The sequence below is a fragment of the Triticum dicoccoides genome, chromosome 6B (genome assembly GCF_002162155.2).
Source record: "Triticum dicoccoides isolate Atlit2015 ecotype Zavitan chromosome 6B, WEW_v2.0, whole genome shotgun sequence".
Classification (NCBI taxonomy): Eukaryota; Viridiplantae; Streptophyta; class Magnoliopsida; order Poales; family Poaceae; genus Triticum; species Triticum dicoccoides.
In genome coordinates, this window is record NC_041391.1 from 72,115,557 (window position 1) to 72,135,086 (window position 19,530).

The 19,530-nt window shown below is 48.3% G+C and overlaps 3 protein-coding genes and 1 pseudogene across 3 annotated transcripts in view; 3 read left to right on the forward strand and 1 right to left on the reverse strand.

Annotated features, from left to right (window-relative positions):
* The first annotated feature begins 304 nt into the window (after positions 1–304).
* LOC119320761 lies at positions 305–1,046 on the forward strand (annotated as a pseudogene).
* A 4,033-nt stretch (positions 1,047–5,079) lies between these two features.
* LOC119322238 lies at positions 5,080–5,918 on the forward strand. Its single transcript, XM_037595734.1, has one exon. It carries the CDS (start codon positions 5,080–5,082, stop codon positions 5,779–5,781), a length of 702 nt encoding a protein of 233 aa, XP_037451631.1. The 3' UTR covers positions 5,782–5,918.
* Positions 5,919–7,585: 1,667 nt separating this feature from the next.
* LOC119325884 lies at positions 7,586–9,671 on the forward strand. Its single transcript, XM_037599604.1, has 2 exons — positions 7,586–7,924; positions 9,309–9,671. Exons 1-2 carry the CDS (start codon positions 7,586–7,588, stop codon positions 9,669–9,671), a joined length of 702 nt encoding a protein of 233 aa, XP_037455501.1.
* Positions 9,672–15,440: 5,769 nt separating this feature from the next.
* Positions 15,441–19,530, reverse strand: part of LOC119320762 — a 9,034-nt gene continuing 4,944 nt past the window's right edge. The window contains exons 2-4 of the mRNA XM_037594712.1: positions 18,864–18,870; positions 16,959–17,352; positions 15,441–16,353 (exon numbers count right to left, since the gene is read on the reverse strand). Of these exons, the coding sequence (XP_037450609.1) occupies positions 15,630–16,353; positions 16,959–17,352; positions 18,864–18,870 (1,125 nt within the window). The 3' untranslated portion in view covers positions 15,441–15,629. The remainder of the gene's footprint in view (positions 16,354–16,958; positions 17,353–18,863; positions 18,871–19,530) is intronic.

A 19,530-nucleotide genomic window follows, 5' to 3' on the forward strand; every position in this document is an offset into this window, starting at 1 on the left:
GTTGCCGTCAGACGAAAAACTACGCCGACGGCTAAACTATGCCGACGGCTGCGCCAGGGCCGTCGGCATACCCCCCTATGCCGACGGCATTATTATGCCGACGGTCTGACAGGAGTACGCTGACGTAATCTAGACTGACGGCTCTATGCCGACGGCTGCCGTCGACATAGATCTATGCCGACGGCCTAGGGGCCTATGCCGACGGCCCGTGGCCGTAGGCATAGATCGCGAGTCCGGTAGTGTCTGCGCCACCCGCATCGGCCACTTCCTAAACGTGATCGATCTGGCCACCGGGAACGTGCTCATGACATCCAGGGTTTACCAGCTCTACGCCTTTGGCATTGGCTACGCCGCCCCGCCCGACGTGTGCAAGGTGGCCGGCCTCATGGACGGCCCAGGACGTGGACGACATACATGGGAGGTCGTCACGCCGGAAGGCGGCGCTAGAAGATGGAGGCGGATGCAGTCACCCCCGGTCGTAGTCCGTCTCCATCTCCATCTCCGGTATCACCGGAACTGCGTCGTCACCATAGATGGTGTGATGTACTTTCTTTACAGCTTGGAGTCACCATACTTTGCTTACAGCTGAAGCCTCAGCAGGTGGAGGACCATGTGCTCTGCCTTGACCTCGAGAGCGAGCAATGGAAGGGGTCCATCAAAGCCCCGGCGAGGCTGTGGAAGATGGTACCAGCGATCCGTATGGTTGAGCTCAATGGCACCCTTTGCATTGTTCACTCGGAGGGACGCGGGAGCAAACATGCTTGCACGACCGTATGGCTCCTGCCTGATTTGGCCAAGGGCCACTGGGTCGAGGCGTATGTGATCCCATGGATCAAACCATGGATCTAGTGACCCCTTTCAGGGTGATGCGTCATGGTGGAAAGCTAATTTGCTATTGCTTACATACTGCCAGCGCAAGCCCAACGCTACAAGCCTATGATCCGCTCAATGGGACATTGACACACCTTGCGGATCCTCCGGGTAACCATTTGGCTGACATTGTTTTTTGCAACTTGCACTTGGAATGTTATGTTCGTCGCACCTAAGATCTCGCTGGTGGCTACAACGGTTAAATTGGTTCTCTCTTCTGTGAGTGCTTTTTGACACACCAAATAATAGGGTTTGATGTTTTCTTTGTCCGAGGCTTGGAACAACATGAAGACCCCAAGAGCAGAGCTCCAGACGACTATTTCGCATGAATTTTATGTTGCTTTATCTTTATCTTTATTAATGGTCTTCGTTGTACTCTATTTGTTTAATCAAATTAAGCAATAATATCAATTCATTTCATGTAAAAAAAACCAAGCATTAGACCACAGAATGACAACTGAATCCAGGTTTGAAGCGCCAATTCATTTGTACATTACATGTGTCAAATATACTGGCTAGTATAAAGCCCGCGATTGGCTGTGGATATTATTAGATGTTTTTAGTGAGTTTAGTTATTTCAAATATTTTAGGCACACAGTTGCAAACTATAAATGTTATTGAAGTGCATAAACAACTTGAAATGCTAAATTTTGTTGCATTAGTTTTCTTAGTGAGTTCAATGTTCGCATCTTTTGGAAGTTACAAACTGAAAGTTGTAACGTGTTCATCTAACAATTAGTGTGGTTCTTTTCATTATTGTCCAATGTCTTTTCATGAAGAGACATAATTTCACGAATATGCGTGCGTGCGTGCGTGTGCTGCCATGAAAACGGCATATGTGATCTTTTGGTAGTGCGGGTAGCGGGTTTTGCATGGTGTCAGAACCTCGCTGATGTAGTACACTGGGTGATGGACCCGCTATGTCTTTCCTTGCTCTTCCCTCTCGACCGCCATGACCATACTGGCGACTTGTGTGGTGGCAAATATGTATAGCAACAATGGCTCCGATTGCGCCAGGGAAGCCATTAACATGTTAGATTGTAGAAGGTACTTGAGGTCCGCAAATGCGGCCTTTGCTTCACCGCTGCAATAACTTGTTGTTCTTGCGAAGAAGCTAGTAGAGTTGTGGGGTTTTCACCCCGAGCCATGATAAGAACCGGCTCAGAGCTGCGACGCAACCCGCGAGTTTCTGTACTTCCTGCATTGTTTTTGGTGGTTTGAGGTTGACGATGGCATGTATCTTCTTTGGGTTTGCCTCGATGCCTCGTAAGATACTATGAAGCTGAGGAACTGTCCGCAACGCACCCCGAAGACACATTTTTCTGGATTCAGCTTCATGCTGAAACGACGCAGGTGGGTGAAGGTCTGCTCGAGGTCGGAGAGGAAGTTAGAGTCGCGTCTTGACTTGATGACTCGTCCTTGACGTATGCCTCGATGTTGACGCCGATCTGGTCGTGGAGGCCTTTCTGTATCGTATGTTGGTATGTAGGCCCAGTATTCTTGAGCCCAAAGGGCATGGTGATGTGGAAAAAAGGCTTGATAGGTGTGTTGGAGGAGGTCTTTTTCTGGTCGGACTCCTTCACGCGTATTTCATTGCAGCTGGAGTAGGTGTCCAAGGCACATGCGTTCGCAACCCACGGTTGAATCTATGACCTGGTCGATACGAGGCAGAGGGAATCTATGACATGTTATTCTTCACACCATAATGGGGTTGGCCATCCACTCCAGGTGCGCGACTTTTCTGATGAACTTGACAACTAGGAGTCGGATGATCTTCTCGCCAATAGCCTGTCATTTCTCTGTGTCGAAGCCATTGAGGGCTTGCTTGACTGGCAGGGTGTCCTTCCGGACATCGAGGCTGTGTTGTGCAATCTATTCCTGAACCCGGGCATGTCCGCGGGCCTCCAGGCAAAGATGTCCCAGTTGCCTCAAAGGAATTGTAGAAGTTTGGCTTTCCTGCTCTTCTGGTAGGTCTCCTCCAATGATCACTGTCTTTGCCTGGTCTTCTAGGTCTACTTGGAATTTTTTTTTGTTTCCTTCGCCGACTGGAAGGCCGACACTGACCACGTTCGCGACTTCTGCTTCGTGAGCCCTCTCGAGACTGTTGTGAATCGTTACCGTGTCATTCGGCCTGGGCATCTTCAGCTGGAGATATGCGTACGACGGTAGCATCATGAACTTAACATAGGAATGGCGCCACATTGAATCAGATTGCTTTCGATCTGAAGTTTTCCTCATCCCCAAATACGACCTCTAGATCTGGGTGCATCTGCTCGCCTGGCATGAAATCGTGGAAGCCAGTGGGCCAGGGCTGCAGAGATCCCCATCTTGGCTAGTGTCCGCAAAGATGATGTTTACGCCACTACTGCCGTCCATCAGAACTCAGGGGCCTCGACGATCAGATCTACCACCAATGCGAACTTGCTTGGGTGGGGAACGTAGGCCGGATGGTCGCTGCGAGGCCATCGTGGAGTTGGACCACTCCAGGAGCTCTTTTGGGGTCATAGCGACTGCGTAGACCGCGTGTCAAATGAGCTTCTGAGCCCGACGTGTATCGTTAGCTTAGAAGATCATGTTGACGCCTACCGATTGGGAGGCCTCGTGGGCGTTCTCGCAAAAAAAAACTTCCATTAACAACAATATCTTGTTTCATGTAATGTTGTGATTTGGAAAAGGTGTAAGTATTAACACTATTAGTACAATATTTTTTTTTGCATGGTAATACGTGTCTCATTTATATCATCAGGATCATAGTACAAGCCACGTACATACCGACCTGATAAAACTGAAAAGACAGCAGAACGCTAGCCTTTGCACACAGGAACACCAGCCAAGAAGTAAAATTACAAACAAGACTGACACCAACGCCCGTCACCTGCCTCTGGCACCATCATAGCAGCCACCAAAGAAGAACATGACGGATCACCTCCATATCCGAGCTCGATGCGGCTTCATTGCTGATATGCAGCTTTGAGGACCTCCAAGGTGGCTCACCAATAAAGGCGAAGCCATTGCCGTTGAACGAATCAGACCGGGGCAACATCCCGGACACGCCATCGAACTCCAGATCTGGCATCCCCGCCCAACTAAGATGTTAGAGGAGGAAACCATACCTGCCTGCCACGAACCACGAACCCAGATCCACCATCTTCCAGATGCCGTCGATGCAGACTACAATCTGCATCCGCTCCTGGACTACCTCCCAAGCTCCACGTCAACGCTGGAGCAAACGCCGTCGCAACGGCGGAGCCCGAGGACACAGGTCCACCACGAGGATGTCGCTGCCGCCGCACCATCCTTGCTTGAAGTCCGGTTTTCAAACCCACCCCAAAAACGGACCGCCTCATTGGGGAAGGATCTGAAGATTTATTAGTCGGCATCGCCATCACCACTGCCGAAGCCATGACGATGAACAACCCAAATCCTAAAAAACTAATGCCTAAAACAATCCACACGCGTGGATCCGGCGACCCCCCTCACCACCGACGACCGAGATCGTCAGCGGAGGGGAGCCGCCGGAGGACGGCGGCGGAGGAAGACGCCCTAGCGGGAGGAGGCGAGATCGCCTTTCTTTTCTTCTCCCGGAAGAAAGAAAGCGCAGACCCAGGCGTGTACAATATATATGATTTCCAATTTGTATGCTGAGTGTTACCATACAATACCTTTCCATGTTGTAACAAACTAACGGGGTTGTAGGCCTTCCCTAAAAAAAACAACGGGGTTGTATATTTGGTGTACAATACGCTACAATCGTGCTTGCGGATCCGATCTTTCGGCCTCGCAACGACTCCCGCTCGCGGGCGGTTCCTTCCGGCCACCGATCAATCGACCATGCCCACGTCGGTACCCAGCGACGTCGTCTCCGAGATACTCTCCTGGGCGCCGGTAAAGTCGGTGTGCCGGTTCCGGTGCGCGTCCAGGGGGTGGGGCGCGCTCATCTCCGACCCCGCGTTCGTCGCGGCGCACAAGGCCCGCACGGAGCCGCAGCTCCTCATCGTCGCCAACTCCTTCCATGGCGTGGCCAGCGGAGGGCGCCGCGACCTGCGGCTGCTGGACACGGACGGCAGCGTCGTGAGGGTGGTCAAGTCCGCAGGTGACCTCTGGACCATCATCTCCGGCCCCCGCGGCCCCGTCTGCGCCACCCGCGTCGGCCGCGTCCTCAACGTGATCAATCTGGCCACCGGGGACGTGCTCGTGACCTCCACGAAGATGGACGACGACGGAGCGTTGTGCACCTTGGGTATTGGCTACGCTGCCCCGTCGGACAAGTACAAGGTGGTCCGCCTCATGGCCACTATCAGTCATGGTCATCCGCTGGTGCACACCTGCTGGGTTCTCGCGTTGGAAGACGGCGCCAAAGGGTGGAGGCGGATGCAATCACCACCAATTGCAAGCTATTTCGGCCTCCACAAAAACTCTACGGTCACCATAGATGGTGTGCTCTACTTCCTTTACAGCTTGTTGCGTGGGGACTATGTCCTCCGCCTTGACCTCGAGACCGAGCAATGGAAGAGGTCCATCAAAGCCCCAGAGATGAGATATACAACGCCTCATATGGTCGAGCTCAACGGCACCCTTTCCATGGTTCAATCGGAGGGACGCGGGACCAAACATGGTTGCACGACCATATGGCTCCTGTCTGATTTGGCCAAGGGCACCTGGGTCAAGGCGTACATGATCCCGATGCCTGAAACAGTTGATCTGGTGATCCCTCTAAAGGTGATGCGTCATGGTGGAAAGCTAATGTTCTATTACAGCTATTACTTACTTAGTGACAAAGCAACTCCGACGCTACAAGTCTATGATCCGCTCAATGAAACATGCACACACCTGGCAGATCTTCCGGGGAACCAATTGGCTGACGTTGGTTTTTGCGACCTGCACTTGGAATGTTATGTACGTCCCACCTAAGGTCTCACCGGCGGCTGCAACGGTTGAATCGACTCTCATTTGTGAGTGTTTTTGGACAAACCAAATAATGGGTTTGATGTTTTCGTTGTCAGATGCTTGGAACAACATGAAGATGCGAAGAGCAGAGACGACGATTTTCCAGGAATTTTATCTAGATTTATTTTTGGCAATGGTCTTAGTTGTACTCTATTTGTTTAATCGAGTTATAAACAAAAATATCAACAAGAAAGATGCAAGCCACAACCATAAGTGCTCTTTCGTCCCGCTCGCCCGACCCCCGCATCGCCGGCTTCGGGCGACACAGGGGAACCCTAGCCGCTGCCCGAAGCCTCCCATCTGCCCACTCCCGCGCCGCCGTTGCCGGAGGGCTGGCCGGCGAAGCCGCACCAGACCCTGGGATGGTGGCTGCGGGGCCTTTCTTCTCCAATCCGCTGCTGTTCCGGGCTCCCCCCACCCCCATCCGACCACTCCATCGTCCTCGACGCCGGACAGCTGGCCGGCGCGGCCACGCTAGGCCCTCGATCTCCCATCCTGCGTTGCGGCGCCATGCCCCCGAGCTATGGATCCCCATCACCTGGTGGAACAGGTTGCCCGGCGGCGGCTGCCTCCCGCAGCGCCGGCCGGGAGCGGGACTGGCGCGAGTTCCCTACCCCCTCTCCCCTCCCTGCCTCCCCTGCAGGTGCGGCTTCGGCTCGGCAGCCATGGACACGCCCCGTCCCCCTCCCCCCTGGTTGGCTAATGCAGCTCCAGAATCGGTGCTCCGCGTGTGTAGCGTCCCTTCCGGCTCCTCCGGTTCGCCGGCTTTTTGGCGGCTCCACACCATCCCCTGCATGTGTTCTCGGTTGGTCGGCATCCACCCTGGCGCAGCTCTAGCTCCGGCTTGCTCCTGGAGCTACGCCTCTTTTCCGGCTCCTTGGCTCGTTGGCGTCTTTGCGGCTCCGGTCCGGACGCCCCGGATCTGCGCTCCTCTCTAGATCCTGGCTTGTCCGGGTCCTCATCCACCTTCGCTTCCCCTGCGTTGCTTCCCGTTTCTGCCCAGCCGCCTAACCTCACCAACCTCCTTCCGCGTGATCCGTAGCTCACGCGTCCGGTGCTTCATTTGGCAGCGGCCGTGGCTCCCTTTCCCGCGGTGGCGGTTCCGACCAATGACTTGGCTTCCTCTTCTCCGAATCTTGCTCCGACGGCTTGGGATTGCTCACACTCTGGCCAGGAGAAATCCTTGCTCGACCCTTCGACGCTAGGAGCAGCGACACACGCGGGTGTCGTCCCCTTCTTGGAGGCGCTGCTATGGCCGGCGTATGTGCCCCTCTTCGAGCATTAGGGGAAACCCTAGATCCGACTATCCGGATCGGGCGGCGATGGCGTCGTTCTCCTTCGTGAAGGCGCTGTCTTGTTTCCTCGCGGCGTCCTTGGCAGTGGTTTTTGAGATGTTGGTTGTCATGGTGTTTTGGTTTGGGTGCTTCCGGGGAGGCGAGTTTTCGTTGTGTTGTTTTTCTCTCTAGGCCGAGCATCCCATGCCTCTCTACTCCGGGCACTATGTTCACGCATGTTATGTTCGTGTCATGTGTTGTACCATCACCTATATTCACTCTTATCTTCTCAATGAAATGATACGCAACCTATGGACCATAGTGCCCTGCGGCTGCTGGACACGGACGGCAGCGTCGTGAGGGTGGTCAAGTCCGCAGGTGACCTATGGACCATCACCTCCGGACCTCGCGGCCCCGTCTGTGCCACCCGCGTCGGCCGCGTCCTCAACGTGATCGATCTGGCCACCGGGGATGTGCTCGTGACCTCCACGGAGATGGACGACGGCGGAGCGTCCTACGTCTTTGGCATCGGCTACGCTGCCCCGTCAGGCAAGTTCAAGGTGGTCCGCCTCACGAGCATGTACAGTTATGCTGATCCACCGGAGTACACCTGCGATGTTCTCACGCTGGAGGACGGCGCCAGAACATGGTGGCGGAGGGAGTCACCACCAATTAAAGACCGTGTCCGCTTTCACAAAAACTCTATGGTCACCATAGATGGTGTGCTCTACTTCCTTTACACTTACAGCTCGGTGCCACCGCAGGTGGGCGGGTACTGTGTCCTCTGCCTTGACCTCGAGACCGAGGAATGGAAGAGGTCCATCAAGGCCCCGGTGAGGCTAGAATGTGGACTTTTTGAGCTTAGGCATCCGGGTCGGGTTATCCTAGCGGTCGGCTGAGCTTCATGTACCTGGAGATATGCGCGTGGTTGCATCGTTTAGGACGGCCATTACTGTGCTACCCATGTCCTGTTCTGCTAGTTGCGTAGGACCTATGGGTAGGCTGGCCACGGGCTTAGACCCCTGTTCATATTTGTTCTATTCTGACGTCTCATGTGATGTGTGAGCAGTCTGTAATGTATTCGCAAATGTCCATCTTCCTGATCTCTTTTTCTATTATTTATTTTTATGGGTAGAAAAATTTAAAGTGAGGCATTCCATCGCAACATATGATGTGTGTGGCCCATCAAAACTGTCAGCGTGAGCCTACTCCTTGTATTCCGTGGTGCCACGTATTCGTTCTTCTGTTCGTCCTCGCTATTTGGGCTGTTCATATTGACTCGTATAGTCCAAACGTTATATCCATATCTCCTTGTATTCAGGAAGGCGAGACGGCGGCGGCTCTCTAAAGATGAAATAAAAGTGTTCCCGCCTAGCCCCTGTTCCGGCGGTGCATCTAGCATCGTTGGTGGGCGTGTGGAGGTGTGTCTTCGACAGACCTATCTTTGGTGGATTTGTTTGGATCTCGTCGTTGTTCGTTTACGTTCGTGTCTTCGGTTTGGATCATGTGGATCTACGTTATTTTTCATCGATGGCGGTTGCTGTTCTGTGGTGCTGGTCCTATGGGGCCTTAGCACGACGACTTCCCGACTGTCTACTACAACAAGTTGTGCCCGGCTCTAGCGATGGAGGGGCGATGACGGCGGCGTGCCTTTGGCTCGCTTCTGTGCTTGTAGTTGTCGCTAGGTGGTCTACGAATCTGGATGTAATTTTTATTTCTTGTATCCGTTGTACTGCCATGATTGAAGATGAATAGATATGAAGTTTTTTCGAAAAAAAAGTGAAAAAAGAGAGAAAAATGAAAGGACAGAGAAAGCCCCGCCCGCTGAAGCATATTACCTGTTTTTTGTTTTCTTTAAACAACATTACCCATGCAACCCCTTACATTCCTTACAAAAATGGTTAAAAAGCTATGAGACGTCTGCAGCCCGGATGCAACATCACACCCGGACGGGCCAGCTATTGTCCCCATGCGCTGGGTGCATGACTGCATGCGTTTCTGTCGAATTTGTCAAGACGCATATGTCTTTGAGCTGGGTGCGCAGCTAGTCTCCGGTACAGTAGCCTCCTGCAACGTAGGCTGATCACAGACCCGTGGGTGGCAATGCCTGTTTTAGTGGCTAAAGGACGACGCGGATCCCTGCGCGTACGGACGGTCGAGATAGCTGGATCGGGGTGCGTACGCTCTCTGAAATGTTTTCGGGTGAGGCTACAAGAGCTGAGATCAGAGACCCGTATGGTCGAGCTCAATGGCACCCTTTGTATGGTTCAGCCAGAGGGACGTGGGACCAAACATGCTTGCACGACCATATGGCTGCTGACTGATTTGGCCGAGGGCACTTGGGTCGAGGCGTATATGATCCCGATGGCTCGAACCATTGATCTAGTGATACCTTTCAGGGTGATGCATCATGGTGGAAAGCTAATGTGCTATTGCTTTCTTAATGGACCAACTCCGACGCTACAAGTCTATGATCCGCTCAATGGGACATGCACACACTTGGCGGATCTTCCAGGTAACCATTTGGGTGACGTTGCTTTTTGTGACTTGCACTTGGAATGTTATATACGTTCCACCTAAGATCTCGCCGGCTGCTGCAATGGTTGAATCGATTCTCTCATTTGTGGATGATTTTTAGAAACCAAATAATGGGGTCTGATGTTTTCATTGTCGGATGCTTGGAACAACATGAAGTTGCGCAGAGCAGAGCTCAGATGACAATTTCACAAGAGTTTTATCTAGCTTTATTTTTATCAACGGTCTTAGTTGTACTCTCTTTGTTTAATCAGGTTATAAACAATAGTATCAATTCATTTCATGTAAAAAAAAGCCACACATTGGACTATAGAATGGCGTTCGTGACGAAATCCAGGCTCGAAGCACAAATTCGTTCTTAATATACTAGAGGGTGGCAGTTTTTTTCATAAGACTATTTCATAACTTTTATTTTTCAAAAAAAAATGCCATCATCTTATGAAACAATGGCTACTTAGGTTCAAACATAACTGTTTAGTTTTCCCGTTTATTTTTACGATATGGTAGATTTAGTTTCTCATGCATGGCAATTGTAAAGTTTCATGTATGGCTTTTAGGTATGTGTCAAACTTATGTTCAAATATTCATCCGACCACCTGGTAAGTTTATCTCTACTGAGCAATCCGTAGGTCGTCGTTCGTTCGTCTCCCTCTCCCATCAATCAATTCACCCCTCGACATCCCCACTCGATGATCAGATCTACCACCAGGGCAACTTGCTTGGGTGGGGAACGTAGGCCGGATGGTCGGTGTGATCGAAGGCGATCGTGGAGTTGGACCACTCCAGGAGCTCTTTTGGGGTCATCGCGACTACGTAGACCGCGTGTCAGGTGAGTTTTTGAGCCCGACGTGTATCGGCAGCTTGGAAGATCATGTTGATGCCTACCGATTGGGGGGCTGGTGGGTTGATGAAGGCCCAACCGCCCGGAGGTCGGCCGAGATCGGCCCTGTCTTCCTTGCCAGTGGTGATGGAGTGGCGTTGAAGCACACGATATCACCGTGTTGGTCAAACTAGAAACAGAGGCTTCTGAAGAAGATCATGTCAACGAAGGAGGTTGGCGTTACGTTGTAAAGCATGCCCCGATTGTCAACCTCGAGGTCGAAAGAGCAAAAGACTAAAGTCTGGCCCGGCATGAAGTCCTCGGTCATGTATAACGATTTGATCTGTTGGAGGATTGGAATAACATGAAGATGCAAAGAGGAGAGCTCCAGATGACAATTTCGCAGAAATTTTATGTGTATTTATTTTTATCAATGGTCGTCGTTGTACTCTCTTTGTTAAAATCAAGCTAAACAATAATATCAATTCATTTCATTCTCTTATCATTGACCCACAGGGAGTCCCAAGAAGGGACACGTGTCATTATTGATTGTGGCTTACTGATGATGGTAGAACCATCTTTTTTTAACGCAATACAGACGCAAGCGCTCATATAAATGTGCATACACTCACCTCTATAAACACATACACGCACACCCTACCCGTATGAGCACCACTGACTGAACCGGCATATCATCTTGAGATTTTACGAAGTCACGTGGTAGAAGCATCTAAAAGGTCCAAATCCGTCTCATTTGCACGTGTTGTAGATTTTGTATGCACGATACGATTGTGCGTAACAATCTGATTGAAGCCCTTCTCAAGGGCGATTTTCGACAAGGTTGTTGGGTTAGGCTGCATTAGAGCATCTCTAGCAGATCCCGTATGCCCCGTCCCTCAAAAATCGGTTTAAAAAATACCGCAAAAAGCTTTTTCGCATTTTTATGGTATGACTTTTGTTCTGGTAGAATAAATCCCGTAAAATATTTTATGGCCCGGTAAAATTGCACAAACGCCCCTAAAAAGCGTCTGATAAATTATAACTGGGTCCACACGTCTTGCCGGTGACAACGCTGCCGTGGAGCAAGACGAGGACCACGGGGACGGACGCGACAAGCAGGCAGCTAGCTTGGATTGCCAAATCTCATACGTGCGATGCACGTGTACCTTACTAGTACAAATAGGGTTTCAACAGAATTTTGCAATTAAGCCTATTTCTGCAATCCTGGAAACAGAGTTGTTTATTATGTTATTTTTCAGGGTTTCACTGTAACATGTACTACATCAGTAATGGAAAAAAAATTAACCACATATGAACCAACCGGTACGTAGTTGTGCTGTCAGAGAACCGCCGTGGCCACCCTTAGAATTAGGGCACGTTCATGACCAAGCGAGGTGCACGTGCTCAGCCCGGGCCAAACAAACAACCCTAAGCCTAAGGGTGGCCATGCGATTCACAACTTTGCTTTCACTACCTACATATACATACATACCCAAAATCTTTGCATTTTGTAGCTCTTGCTGTAGTTTGTAGCGCACACATACACTTGGATTGTGGCATTAACCCAGGCCAGGCACCAATACATACTACTTCATCCGCCGCACACATCAACCGCCAACAAGCTTAAAACCAATAACAAAGCCCGAGACTCTCCCCAAGAAAGGAGAAGCTACATATATGGGCGCAGGTGTAGCGACTCGGCGCACAAGAGATACAAATTAAAAGAGAAGAGCAATACCAATACAGCCACCCAGAAAAGCTCCTGCCTCCATGGATTGGAACACCAACACCTCAGACGCCATGAGCTTTGCGCGCTGTTGCGGTGCCTCCCTTTTTCCCACCATCGCCTCCACCAAGCAGCTCCAACGGTTGTTAATCCAGTGGTAGCAAACGTGAAAGACCAATCAACTAGGGTCGCAACTCGAAACGGGCCATATATTTTTGCCTTCCGGACCCCCCAAGGTGTCCCAGCGACCCCAACAGTCGGCACTTCCATTTCCCCAACAGGAAGAGATTCCTGAAACAACAATCAGCTGCGGCCAATTGGCAACAGAAGCCAATTGCACGACAAATATATATTGAGCTGGCAAACACTCTCAAACCCACCTTTGCTGACCCCAGCCATCAGTCTCCTCTCCTGGAAGAAGAAATCACACCATGAGTCTGCATTCGGTTTCTTTCAGCACATCTCCTCCTAGAAGAAAGAAAGCACACTGAAAGCTGAACATAACAAAAACAATAGACAGGATAAACCTTGTAATCTATAGGCAGTAGTAGTTTCTCTAATTACAACACTGAGCAACTATACCCCGCGGACCGTGGTTGCCAAGTTGCTGCCATGCTTGCTCTAGTATAAAGATTGTAGGCATAAAGGAGGCAGGCAAGGAACAAGCCCCTCTGGAATTCTACTGATGTACGATGTGTTGCGCCCGTGCGTGTGTTGGACTTCATGAACCATTTATCGCCTTCTATGCTTTCCATGATACTGATGAGGAAAGGTGCGCACACCAGTTTTATCATTTGCAGGGGACAGCCGAGAAATAAAAACCTCATGGTCTGCTCAGTGAAAATACTAAATTTCTTGCCAGGAACCACCTACTAAACTGAAAAATAGCATTTTTAATGCATCGAAGAATCGGCCAGAACGAAAGAGCACTATGATGTGGTTGTAGTTTGGACTATCTTGTGCTGCTTGCTCCTCTCTCTGATTATTTGGTTGAACTGAATCCCCATGTGTTGGCACCATAGCCGTCATGTTCAAACACAACGAACAACCGTTTATTTAGACTCGTCAATTTATAGTCATGCCCAATCCCCTAAACGAATCTCTGATTATAAGGCTCTCCTTTTCGTGTAAACTTCAGTTGGTATACAACCTTGGTGAGCTAGCGCTGGAAACAGAATTACCAGTACAACATCATCCCCCAGTTGATGCTGCTCTCCTAGTCGTCCTCACGGTCGGGGTGGCCTCATCATGCTCATCATGGCCTCTTGCGTGTGTTTTCTTCATCTCTGCTTCATAGAGATAATTGTTATAGTTTCGGGATTAATTCAGGAGTTGTATTTTATTATCATTGCCTTCATGTAGTAAGTTCATTAGTGAAGTTTATTTATCTACTCTAAATGAATATGCATAAATGTTGGAGAAATAAATTCTAGAAATAAGAATGATGCAGATCAGCTACCATTTGCAATTTGGATTTCATCACATGCCTTCAGTACATTATATACAAATGGATGGTTTGCACTTCAAGCTAAAACAGTTTATCCGCTGACACTATGTCATTTTGCTTTTGGCGAACCTATATGAAAATATGACTATTTTAATATACTAAAGTGGACATTTATGAAAACGACAGGAGAACCTTTTGCTCAAAATCCTCTAATCACTGATGTATTCAAGATAAGAAAGTGATTTCTCATCATAATTAGTTAAGCCCAGTCCCAATGTTCTGAAAACATAAGAACTCATACAGATGGGGCTGTGATAATTGGAAATACTGATAAAATAGTTGTGGCCATGAAGCTTCTGAAGCAAATCACAAGTAAAAGTTAGCCACATATGTAGTTTAGAAAACTTTGTTGTAGGACCTCTATTTTTCAGCTCTCATTCGAGTCAACTTGGCTCCTGAAACAAAATGTACAAATTTGATTAAAGCACCAGATGCTGCCAGTTTATTCAAATCTGTAGTACAATACTAGAAGGATTACTTTTTTTGCGGGGGTACTAGAAGGATTACTTAACTTGCAAGATTCAAAAAAGAGAAAAATAGGAGCTTCCCTGAATAAAACTCACGCCAGCATCAGGCCATACTTGTCACAGAAGCCTTCTGAATCATGTATAGTACAGCAAAGTCATAGCCGCCATGTTTCATCTTGTTTCCTGGGAGAAGAAGAAAAAAACACCATCCAGTTTCAGCACATCTTCACCTGGAAGAAGGAAAACACCATCCACATTCAGTAAATCAGTATGCTCCTATTTCCCAGCCACTTTTTTCTTGAGGGAAACTCGACACCATCTCACCTGGTGGTAAGCCACTTCATGATCGATCCATTCCCAATCCCCTTGCTCATATTTCATTAATCTTGTTTCTATAATTACAACAAGCACCAGAGAAGGGACACAGAGCTGATCATTAAATCACATCTCTTCACCAATATAGCATGGACCTCTCCTTTGCCTTACTACAAGCACACACCAGAGGTCTCATTTGTTCCACCTTCTACAGCCTCACATCAGGAAAAAAAAGGGTTGGTTCGTACACTGAGGTACATAGTAAATCATATGTATGAAATTCTGCAAGACTCTATGCTACATGGCATCCCATCCGGCTTTTCTTCCTTTTCCTTTTACCACTTTCCAGATAGAAATTTGCAAAAATGATGGTACATAAGACCCACTAAACAAATATTCTAAGGGATAAATATGCCCTCGCTATCTATATGGATAGTGTTATTATGGAATAAAATTAGCTAAAGGTATAGCAGAAATTAACATGGTAATGCCACAACCTTTTTTAAGGTTACCATAACATAGGTTCCCTTGTTGTATGAAATGCCCTCTGTTTTTCAGCACCATGGCATACACACATCAGTTTGCTTCTCCAGTACAAATACCAGGGCATTAGAAATATCCGTTTACGTAGTGATATACAAGTAGGCCGTCAACAGAAATGTGACTAGCCCCTAGAAAAGTATCAACAAGAAGGCCATCCAAAACTAAAAGGGAAATAAACGAAAATCGATAAAATTACTAGTCAACAATGGCCTGCTTAGAATAACTTGATCAAAACTGCATTCTCAGCAGTGATCAGCACCTTGTGGCCAACTGACCATCAATGAATCCCAAATTGTTTCACACAGAAAAAGAAGCCCAAAATTTCCATCCAAAATAAAGTTTGAGACTTCATATCATCTTCATGGCCAAAATGAGAACATTCTTTCATGGAACGATAGATTGAGGATTGCATTCAAGACTGCAACAGCCATTTTAGAACATAAAGATACAGAGTGTGCAGAAATTCTGCTCATTCATACTTCAAAGCACTCGAGGGATGCTATGATCTTACACTCTTGGTTCCAATATGTGTGTCAATATGAGGAAGGACAAGTCATAGTGGTGCGATGCTTTCTTCTCAACCGAATGACATAATGAACATACCAATTTTCATACCGGTCTTGGTTCATGCAAATATGAATCTCGCAGGCACTTCCCCTCTGCAAGCTGCTGCATAGTCTTCAGCAAGGTGTGGTGCAGCTTCCTTGTGAGGGCATATGTACTTCTTCATGAAATCGTTATTGCTCACTAAAACTGGAGAATAGTAGTCCCGGTCATGATTGAGCAATCCATTTTCCTTGAGGAACTTTACAGCGTAATACCGGGGCCTGAGCCGGCCCTCCAGGCTGTAAGTGAGCACTGCCGGCCGACGAGCAATGTATGCCGGTTCCAAGCCAACCTCGGAGATGAGGAACTCAGAGCTACGCTGCATCGACTCCTTGGACCTCGTCAGCATCAATGGAGCCTTGGAAACGGCAATGGCCACCTCAGCATCCGTCCACATGAACGTGTTCTTCAAGCAGTCCACTCTGGCTGCGATCTCCTCTTTGCTGAAACATGCAACAGCATGCAGCGCGTGGCCAAACATCCCAGAACCACAGGGCACACCCATGTTTTTGGCGCATGCCACCATGCCCCGGAAGCGCTCCGGGTTGGTGCTGAGCAGACCTGGTCGGCTGGTGCATAGCTTGGCAATATCACAAGCACCTAGCTCGCACTCCCGTAGCAACGCCAGGTTAGGCTTGACCACCCCCTCGAGGTCAGAGGTGAGAAGGTAGAAGCTCCTCTTGAGTGCCCGGAGGACGTTGTCAGAGGACCCAAAGAGAGTAAGGTAGTAGTGCATGTCAGAACTAATCTTGTTATTAATGCTTGGTTTAGATTATTTCTTGGTTTTTCTTGAGTCATGCATGTAGTCGTGTCCATATACTAGGCTGCGGCAGTGTACTCACATAAAGATGAGATCATGTGTGTGCATGCAAACTAGTAGTGGGTCAGATTAGTTAGTTGATGTAGTCACGCATGTAGTTTGTTAGCTAGCCATGTGCATGTGCATGTTGGCCGGGTCATTTGGATCATGGGTGAGTTGGTTAGTGGCCGAGTGTGCCGGCCAAGTTAGTGCGTAAGTACATGGGTTAGTGGTTAGTGTGCCCGGGTATGGCGGCTAGCTTGGCAAGTCAGCCAACCTCTCTTGTGTATATAAGTGTTGCACTGAGTTAATGAGAAAGTTTGAGGCCGTGTGGGCTGGGGTAAAACAATGTAGTGTATGTGTGTCTCGCCGGGAGTAGAAAGCAAAGCTAGTCTCTCTCCACGGTGAGGTGTGTGTGTGTGAGAGTTTGTGAGTTTTTCCCACCGTGTGCGTTCGTGTGTTCTTGAGAGAAGAACAAAACAAGAGGAAGAGAGAGTTCACAGGTAGAAGAAGAAGAGGCACTGCGTGAGGAGGCGGCGCCAACAGTGCAGCCTGGAGACGATGGATCTGCACCGGAATCTGTGACGGGAAAGCGAGACGAGGCGCGCGATGTCATAAGGCGAGAGTCCGAGGCCGGTGAGCCCGGCGACGTTGGGTGCCAGGGTTTTCTCCACTTTGGCGCAGAGGAACAGCGGGTCCTTGGCGATGAGGGCGGCGACGTCGGCGCCGGAGAGGCCGAGGCCGGCGAGGAAGGTGAGGACTGCGTCGGGCTTGGATGGTGATTTGAGGTGGGAGAGCTTGGCGGAGGCTTTGACGGGCTGGGGTCGGGTGAGGCCGCAGGTGGAGACGAGGTACTCCTCCACGGCGAAGCTAGTACGGATGGGGGAAACTGCGGGCGCCGCGGCGGTGAGGAGGTGACGGACAGGGGATGCGTGGGAGGTTGCTGGACATGAGAGGAGATGGTCGAGGACACGGCTACGCACCCTGAGCACGGCGGCGCGGTGGAGCCGGCGGCGAGGGCACGACGGCGGCCCGATGCGAGAGCGAGAGGATTAGCGTGGTCTGGAGACTTGGAGATGACAAGGTGACCCCACGCGTCACTCGCTCCTCTGATAATGGGCTGGGCTGGAACCGGATCCTCTAACATTGGGAAGGAATGTCATGGTGCTATAGTATTAACTTAGTGTAAAATGAAGAAGGAAAGTTAGAAACTGTTAGTAGATAGTTAATACGTTGCTTAGTGTTGGTATTTACTGTAGATATAAATAATTTAAATTTAATTTTATTTCACCATCAATTTGTTTGCATGTAATTACTATAAATGTACACGGTAGATCATCAGTTTGCAAATTAATTTAAATCATTTTAGCCATAATCATATAAATAGAAAGAAGGAAAGTTAGGGTACTATAACTTCTTTAACATTCCTTCTCAATGTTAGAGAATCCGGTTCCGGCTCGGATGGGATGGAGTCACTTGTATACACGATTTTCTTTTATCTCTGGGGGCAATGTCTCAAAAAATATTATCTTTGGGCATATTGGAATGAAGGGTTTTTTCATATATTTTTCTTCCTTTTCCCGATAAAAAAATCTTCTTTTTGTTTGAGCAAAATGATCAATAAATCGATCAAAACAACTGGGTTACAGTTGTAGTACAAAATCTCTTCTAATCCTTCAGGGACGTTTGCTAGGACAAAAAAGATCTACATTTCTTGCAAGTTAAGTAAGATCATGAGCCAGGATTTTGTGGACTCTCAAATTAAGACTAACTGCAGTTCACTCTGTACATTTGAAAACTGAACCGAAAATCCGTACCGAAAATAAACTGAATCGAACCAGTTTTATGGTTTGATGGTTTATGGTTTAGATATGGTATGAACTTTTCATACCGATTTGAACTTTGGCTTTTTATGGTATATACCGAAAAACCGAACGGTTAACCAAATAGACCGAAGTGAAAAATAAAATTATATTTCTTGAGATGAACAACCATACAAGTTGTCATTTTTTTCGTACATGAGTCAAATTCACTACTAAGCACGTAAATTTCTCTTGTAACATAGTCATTTTTATCTTTTTAAAATGCTAAGCACGTCCATAACTATCAACACATGAATCAATGCATGCATATATACTTATATATTTAGTGATATACTACTCCCTCCGTCCGGAAATACTTGTCATCAAAATGGACAAAAGGGGATGTATCTTGAACTAAAATACATCTAGATACATTCCCTTTTATTCATTTTGATGACAAGTATTTCTGGACGGAGGGAGTATTTGTGTAAAATAGTATGTGTTTTGAGTCATAAATTTGCAAATTATTATTACGTTCATTTTTATATTCGGGTCAACTTTGGATTTTATGGTATATACCGAAACCATACCGAAATAATTTGGTATATACCAAAACCAACCGTATTTACCGAAGTATTAATATCGTACAAACCAAAAACCTGTATAAATCAAACCATGTAAACTGAATAAACTGAACGCACAGGGTGAGCTGCAGTATTGGGCATCTGGTCCTTCTTCTTGAATGCCGCCTCTGCGCCATCATCAGGGCGAGAACGCTTCCGCACACCGTTGGTTCGTTGTCATTGTCGTTGTCATTGTTGTCCTTGTCCTCCTCCTCCTCCTAGGGATACTCCAACTCCGAGTCGGTCTCCGAGGGGTCCTTCAACTCTTCCATGACCTCAATAAAGTTAGGGTCATCGGAAGTGTAGGGGCGGGAGGGCTACGTGAGTGCACCCAAACCCTCGCTTATAGCGGGACTGTGGGTGTGAACTTCGCTAGAGGAGTCGATATTTCATGGCCCTTTCCGGGACATAGACGGACAACACTAATTGGTAGTTGCAAATATCTAGTTAATTATCTAACAATTAACTAACTATATAGAACTAACATTTGCTACTAACTTACTTATTTTAACAATGTTGCTACACTCTAGCAAACACCATATCTAACTTATTTTAACAAATAAACATGCATGTATTTCATCAAAAGAAAAAAAGAAAAGAAAAAGGTGATGAAGAAGCTCACATCGCGCCCTCCTCCTTAACAATGCAGACACCGGTGCCGGTGTCTCCCTGCTTCGCCGCACCGCCACTGCCATG